The 8072-nt window shown below is 41.9% G+C and overlaps 1 protein-coding gene across 1 annotated transcript in view; it reads left to right on the top strand.

Annotated features, from left to right (window-relative positions):
* Positions 1 to 459: 459 nt before the first annotated feature.
* pxb overlaps positions 460 to 8072 on the top strand; it is a 51554-nt gene continuing 43941 nt past the window's right edge. Inside the window, exons 1-2 of the mRNA XM_066295392.1 lie at positions 460 to 684; positions 6879 to 7121. Of these exons, the coding sequence (XP_066151489.1) occupies positions 6894 to 7121 (228 nt within the window). The 5' untranslated portion in view covers positions 460 to 684; positions 6879 to 6893. The remainder of the gene's footprint in view (positions 685 to 6878; positions 7122 to 8072) is intronic.

The raw sequence follows: 8072 nt of genomic DNA, 5'->3' as shown, positions 1-8072 counted from the left end.
GAAATTTTTATCCATCACGAAAACTGCCCTTAGCGACAGGAGAGGGAAATTAAAGCCCAAATGGACCGTGCAACCTGCAGACCTAGATTTACGCGATCTCATATTTTTTTATTAAAATTTTCACGCGAACATTTCGAACCTCGAAAGATCGAGACGCTTCTTTTAATCACATTGCCGCACTTCGGCCTGCTTTTCTGAGACGAAAACCCTTCATCCCTCATCATCACCTGTCTTGCTTCCTCCGCATCAAAACGTCACCCCTCGCGGGTTTCCCCCCGCCAAAATCCCCAACTTTCAGCAACTTCCCGACACGTGGGTCACCATTGTCGCGCTTACCTGCGGCCGGTCGACTGTAAAATGAAAAATAATGACATTATTATCCCCTCTAATCCCATTCACCGTTCCATTGGCCGGCCCTCAAGGGGAGGGGGAGTGGGATTCGAACGGGCAGCTGTCTGACTCCGGTCTGAATTGAGTCTGGCTCTGGCCGTCGTGGGGGTATGGTCGGTTGATCGTCCGCTGTTTCCGCGACGAGTACAATACGCGCCACTGTGAAGACGCGATTTTTTTTAAGTGAAATTTTGAGTTGTTTCCATGGTGACACAGTGAAGGAGAAAGTGCGACTATAATGGATGTTTTGTATTTTATACGTGACTTGGGGTGGATTACCAAAGTTTGATGGAGGTGCGTATTGCACTGGATGTTTTTCAGATCTAAAACTTGTTAGTTCACTTGATTTTCTCATAAACGGGGAAATCAGTTCTGAGAAATGATGTGCGCAGTTTCCAAATCGAAATATCAAAGATTCGTTTTCGTCTGTGCTTTCTGGTAAATCAACAAATTTTATTCCAGACATAGTAATCGGATAATAAAAATTTGGTTCTGCAATATCTCTAATTTTCCAATATGGCTTCTTGAAGGAGCGGATTCGACTTCTAGCAGCAGTAATAATTTACTTCTGTTTTGCGCTCTGTGAAGCTCTAAAGGTTTCTTGAGATATTAATTCATGCTTAGACGAAATATTTCATTTCGGCGTTATTTAGGACAAAGTATTTCCGTTCAGCAAGGAATTTGAAATGGCAAAAATATTCAGCCTTAGCTTGTAAAACTGCTGGATTTAAATCCGTGGGATTAACTTGATTTCTGAGATTTTTTCCACGAGTCGAAGTTTCTCATTTACGATTTTCCAAGCTTAGATCCCTATATTCGTCTGGGGCACCTACGAACGTCCGATCTACAGTGATCATGAGTTTTCTTCATGTTTAGGTAAATTTATCTTTCAGAAGAGATCGACATTCTTTATTTATGATATTTGCGGTTTGAAACGTAAAAATCTCGTCTATTTGACAGCAGTCGGTCTATTCCACGAGCTGATCTACACCTTCCACTTCTCTCAAAATTCTAGCTTGGAACAAAACACCTGGTCGTCCGCATATGACTAAATATGCACCCCCTCTCCCTTTTCAGCTACCTGATGTTGTCAAATCAACCGGTCATGCAAATCAGCCACATGGTGGGTTCTGAAGTGGACTTTGGCGGAGGACCGCGCTCAGCACCTTCTCCTGCGACTCTCCTCCATCAAAAAATTTCAACAGAAGTTTTTCAGTCCCACACTCACCCTACACCTTCTGGTGATTATGTCCACCATCATGTGCATTAGTTCCTTCATTCTGTTCCAAAAACTCCGTCGTGCTCCTTACGCCATCGTCTTAAACGATTCCATTCTCGCCTTAAATCGAAATTGCTGGTTGCCTAATTTCGTTTCTCGTTTGTAACAACTTCTTATCTTTTCGTTTCTTATCTTGTCCAGCACCTTTCTCAGATTCGTTAGACTTATCACCCTAATTCCTTCCCTACATTTTGACATTCTACACAACCTGACGCATTCCCATAACGCTGGGAGCGGCCCCCCATTTCCCAGTATCCGGCACACAACGCTAACATTATATCTCCAATTGCCTACACAAACCACATCCATTCATTTAGTATTCCCTCCTCTGACATAAGCTTTCCGTTCTTTAATCCCTTGACAACTCTCTAGCTCTCTTATTTATGCTTACGTCATAGTACTCATCCAGCACCCACCTATCTCTATGATTGCTATAGGGTAGACGCCATTGAAAACTGCGAAGCCTGTCCAAAAAATCACGCGAGGAATCCCATGTTACAAATTGATAGATATGTTATTTTTGAGACGTACAACGCCTAGCAAAAATCGTCACGTAGGAACAAATGAAGTTGTTCACAATTTGGTAGTTCCAAAATGGCAACTCCACTAGAGCATTGTACTATGGAATAGCAACATTCTGTAATTCGTTTCTTGCGAAGTGCCCATACTCATCTCAGAATGAAGTTACAGTATGGAGATTCACAACTGTCGCTCTAACAAGTGAATGAATGGAGCAACAAATTTCAAATCAGGCCGATTTCCGTAGTTGATTCTCAACGACCTGGTCAAGCAAATCGTTTTCTCACGTATGAGTCAATTTCAGCAGTTAAAGTGGTCGTAAAAATCGCTAAAATTTTAAACAGGAGCGATGGTTCCGTACATCACATTACGCATGAAATTCTCCAGATCCATAAAGTAAGAAATGAACGCTTCCTCACCAAAGCCGAAAATGATTCGCACCCAGCTCTCGGCAGGAGAGGTTATGTTGACCCTGTTTTGGGTTGCTAAAGAGGGTCATTTTGGAAAACTACATGCCTTCTAAGGGTACACTTGCCAGCCAGTGCGCTACATACTCAGAATTTCGAAAGAACAGTCTGAAACCTGCTGTCAAAACCAAAAAACGAAGACCTCTGAGTAATAGCGTCTTTTTGCAATGCGATAATGCGCCACCACGTACTGCCCGCACAACGGCGACAGTCATTTAAGATTTGAAATTTGAACGTCTACCACATCCTCCATATTCGCCTGACTTCGCCCCCAGTGATCATCATGTATTTAGCCGCCTTAAAGAAGCCTTAGGTGGGAAGAAATTTCAAACTAATGATGAAGTGATTCGGACGATGCATGAGTGGCTAGACACACTATCAACCGATTTTTTTCTTCGAAGCACTTCCAAAACGATGAAGGAGGCGTATTAAACGTAATGAAAAATGATTTATTCGTTTTTGACATTGTTTCAATAAATTAAATTTAATATAGCATTTTTGAGGTGGTATCTTCCCCGTTTGTATATTTATCGAGTTCTATTCAAAACGGAAAAACTAGAGTTCACCCCCTTGCCTCTTGGCGTAACATGATCCACACGGCACCCAAGTTCACCCTCACTCGGGCCCTCGTCATCTCTCGTCTCTTCATCCCCATCTGCGTTTCTTGGGTTTTATAAATTTTTAATCTTATAACGAAAGCGTTCTTGGCCAAATTAATGTCTAACGAGTCGCAAACTGCCGTTACAGATTTACTATAAACGCACCTTTCGCAAATAAAGCTTTGTTTACCAAACGCCTGCGAACGGCCAAACCCGTCGGAAAGTCGATCCGCGGAACATCAGTTCGTTTAATGCACTATTTATTTACACAACTCGGGGGATAATTATCGTGTTGGGTTACAAAGGCAATAAATAAACCTGACGGTTAATTTAAACTGGAACCTTGACTCGATTTATCAGTTTTGTCTTCATGCGTCATGGACAAAACTGAAACTCTTTCTATCCAAGAACTTTTTTTTTTTTTGATACTGCGAACCCGCTCAATTATCAGACGGAATCATCAATAACCATTATTAATCTACAAGCTAAATTGACCGTAGGTTGTGAATGTACGAAGCTAAATCACTTAATCGACACGAGAAACAACTTCCGGTGCTGCTTCTGGCAGCGACTTTGCTCTGCGTTAATTATGATGTATCGTGTTTTTGTAGATTCCAATCAGATTTTGACCTGAAACGTTGTTAGTTAGGCGAGCATTATCACATCATCTGTACCAAAAGAAAACATTTATGAAATCGTAAAAAGCACAAATTGGTTGTGTTTAAGCGATTCTCGATGTAAAATTGTCCGGCTTAGTTTGGATGACCTTGAAAAAAGTGCTGAAAGCTATATCGTTGGCAAAATGGCTAAAAACAAAAAATTAGAAAAAGTCGCTTGGACAAAGATCTGGAGCGCAAGGGGGCCAAGTTAATAAATTCCGCTCCGATATCGGCTGAAAATGAATAAATTTAAAAATACACAGAGGGTGATTACAGGGCGATGCCGAATTGAATGCAAATATTTTAGGAGCGTATTTCTGAGTTCAAAACAACAGGGATTCTTCCCATAAGCTTGTGTCCTAACGTGTACCCCTTCGGAGCGGAAATCATGGAAAGTTGGGCGAAAAAATCGATCATGTCAAATTGTGACCACAGTTACCGCTCAAATTTGATGAAAGTTTGCAAACCTTTGTTTTTTTAGGTGCTCTATTTATTTTCTGTTTTTAAAGTTAGGTAAACCTAATTTCAGAAGAATATGAAAGAAAATATAATAGGAAATTTATTGTATTTTATTCCTATAATAGAAAACATATTTATTAAGTTATTTAACAGAAAGCTATATAAGAAAGGCGCGGTATTGAAATTTTACATCAATGACAAATTCAAAAATGTGCATTATTTCAAACCACTGCACGCTCTGTCGACCTTCATGGCCACGCTTTGCTGCTTGCAATTCATAGGTTTTTGTGCGACCCATCGCGATGACGAATTTCTTCATTATCTGGCCATAATAGAGAAAAATGGTTAAATGAGAAAAGATGAAGGGAACTTAATGGCCAGGTCAATGCCGTTTCGAAAGCGATTTCACGTTTTTCATTTGAGAATCTGTGCCACACTTCATATAAAAAATTTTTAAAAAAACATACAAAATGGAACGGAAAAATATTTAACTCTCTCCCAATTTCCTCATAATTCCGTGCTCAAAGCTAAATGACTGGAAAAATTGATACGAACGCGGAAATAAGGAAATTCTCTTTGATGCAAATCTGGAACGCGTATGGACCAAGTGACCGATTAAATAGAATTTAGGGGGAATTTGCTGCCGATGTCGGCTCAAAAGGGATAGATTTACACAATGAGCCGTCAAGTCTGTTATTAACCATAAAATGAACCGATAATTTCGTTGTAAATTCGAATGGAAGCCCCTGGAACGCAATTAGAACTTTCTGGACTCGCGAAACTTGGAAGCAAAATTATCGGAGCTCGCGTACCCGATAATTGGCCCTTATCCATAAGTAATGAATCCAATATCCCTGTTAATAACTGTGCTGTTTAATTGGGTAAAAATTGCTAGCGAAAAAGCTGGTGAAAAGCACTCGTTTCAGCAACGGGGTGGGAAAGGGGGGTGTACGAACCCTAGAAATAACATGAGGGGTTCCGCAGCTCTCCAAAGTAGTAAACAACGAACTATTTAATAGATTAGCCGTTATTGTTCTATAGGGAAGAGAGGCGAAATTTCTGAACGATAATTAGTGCTAAGCATGTATCGAGGCATGTCGCAGTCGAGTAGAACAACATACTCGAGAGCAAATGCCGTTGCACCGAATAGTTCCGTTCTCCATGTTGTATTAATTCCGATTAGATTGTTTCTGCCTTGTCTGCACGGTCCAGTTGCTTTCTCTCTAACAATGCTCCTTAATCAATATGTAGTGAACTTGCTTAGTAAAGAGATGCTCTAACTAGCTTGGCCTGCATGAATATCTCGCAGAGCTAAATCTAATGGACTTAGGGTACGATTCTGCAACATCCGATGAATCTTTACAGCGATACACCGTTGTACCTTCAATTGCTTTAAGTCAAAGTTACACCTAGACATCGTTAACTAATTACAGGAAATTGAAAAATCATACAATGATCGTTTATCACCTTGAGAAAATTAGAATCAGAGGCTCATTGAACATCCACGGGGCTTGTCGGTCAAGTAAGGTCCAAACAGACATTAATTTCTCGGTACGCAGTTTTACCACACAAGTGGGATAATATGCTAATTTCAGCTCGCAAATGCGCGTTGTAATATCACCGCAGGCTAGTTCGCAGAACAACTTCCTTCTTATCAACAAGAGCTAAATCTGGCCATCGAGTCGGCCTACGGGAAAAACTATCTTAAAGAGGAAGTTTAGTGTATGGTAACCTGATCCGTTGGGTCTCGGCTGTCATCGAGGGATCACAGTTATGTAAACAGGTATTTGCGAAAGCATCATTTCAGCGCAGTATCAGATTTCTTTGTCAGGCTGAACATGTGACCGAAGGGCCGTGATTTATAGAACGAGGAAGTCGTGAGTTTTGAATGATGCACATTTTAGGATCTGTCGATAACTAATCTCGCGCCATCAATGGCCCTTGAGGGAGCCCTTATCAATAGATCGGAAAACTTTTTCGATATTTCTCGCTTTCGACAAACTTTGATTCGGTCATTATTGCGCTCACGGCCCAGGCCGATTTCCCATTCGGGTTTTTAAAAGCACGACTTTCACATTAGGGCTGATATTTTATTTACGCGGGCCCTTGACCCTTTTCGTGGCGGGTCGACCGAATAAAATTCACTGAAAAGACCCGAAAGTAGACCGGGAATGGGTGTCAAAAACACGGATTTAAATGAAAGAGGAACGAGTTCTTTCGCTTTATAAAGTAGATATCAGAGAGGTCAAGGCACAGGGTAGAAATTTTTACAGGAGGCAAAACAAAGTGGCATAAGATTGAAAGCGTTATTTCTTTGAATACTGGACGCGATGGGCGCAAACCTTTTTTTAACGCGAATGTGTTTATTTTTTCACAACAACTTGCGCCCTCCCCTCCGTGCAAAGCAAAAAATTATTACATCGTTATGATAGATCCAAATCTGTCAAATCTAGTCAACACATGACAATCGATCAGATATTTTTAGTTAGAAGAATTTTTTTTGTAGGGATAGAAGAAGTCTATGGAAAGACCTGCCGCGGCGGTCTACGGCGACGACTCCTCCACCCCAGAGGACCCCACCATGTGGGACGTCGTCATTGAAGCCGGTACCGCCGATTGCGACTGTCCAGGGCCGCCCCCCGAGTTCTTGCTGCCGCCGCCTCCGCGCCCGCCGTCACTGCAACCCGCCGACCCTCTATTCTGCTCTGATGATGCAGTTTTGGGCATCGAAACCTGCGACGCTTTTGCGGTGAGTACTTTCATAAAGTTACTTGGGCACAAACTGGATATAGAGATTTGTGATGGAAATAATCACATTTGAACCGGCAGTTCTATCGACATTTCCTAGATAGAGAAAGTTTTGAAATCACCCTGACGAAAAAGACTTTTTGCGTCAAAATTTGAACTTATGAAGTATATTTTCGATATTTACGACAAGACTCGATGAGGTCTAAACCGGGTCGGGGCTTCGGCCAATGTTCATATGTGAGAAAAGCGCGTTGTCTCCCGAAAAACACTCTGTGCTTACGTTTGGTATTTACGAAAGTGGTCACTAAGGTCTAAATCGGGTGGGCCCACTGGCTTTTCTCGGCATTCCATAAGGGCGCGGCTCCCAAAAAGGCACTTATTGCATAAATGTTTGACCACTAACCGATCTTTTCGGTGTTCAAGGAAATACTCGTTGAGGCCCAAATCGGGTGAATGCGCAGGCCTACCCCGGCAAGTTCCTACCGGAATTGGCCTGGGACACTAGAAAACGACGTTTCGAGGGGAAATATGTATTCTACTTCAATTAGACATGCTGGATAATTCCAAGAGACATGTTCCCAGTAGTGTGATGACCGCATTCTCGGTCTTATGGACGAGCCGGCTTTCTTAGATGATGCCGTGGAAGCGCATAGCGCTACTCCCACATGAACTCTCCCAGGGAAACAACTCCGAAACTCATTAAAATAAGTCTTATGCCAGGGCAGAGTTTGGAAAATACACTCCGACTTGAAAAAGTTTTATTAAAGACTCGCTCCCTATGCGGCTTTTGATGCGCGAGCGTTAGCGAAATTAGCTTTTCCACGTAGCCGAAAAAATTCTCCAACAAGGCAAACACCGGTGACCCTTGTGGGGGAATGAGTTTTTAATATTACCCGGAAGTTGTCGGCGATTTATTCGTTATTTTACGACTTCTCCTCGTTTTATTGCGGCT

This window comes from Euwallacea fornicatus, chromosome 2 (assembly GCF_040115645.1).
Source record: "Euwallacea fornicatus isolate EFF26 chromosome 2, ASM4011564v1, whole genome shotgun sequence".
Taxonomy (NCBI): domain Eukaryota; kingdom Metazoa; phylum Arthropoda; class Insecta; order Coleoptera; family Curculionidae; genus Euwallacea; species Euwallacea fornicatus.
The sequence above is the reverse complement of the archived record's forward strand: the minus strand, read 5'-3'. Positions and strand labels throughout refer to the sequence as shown.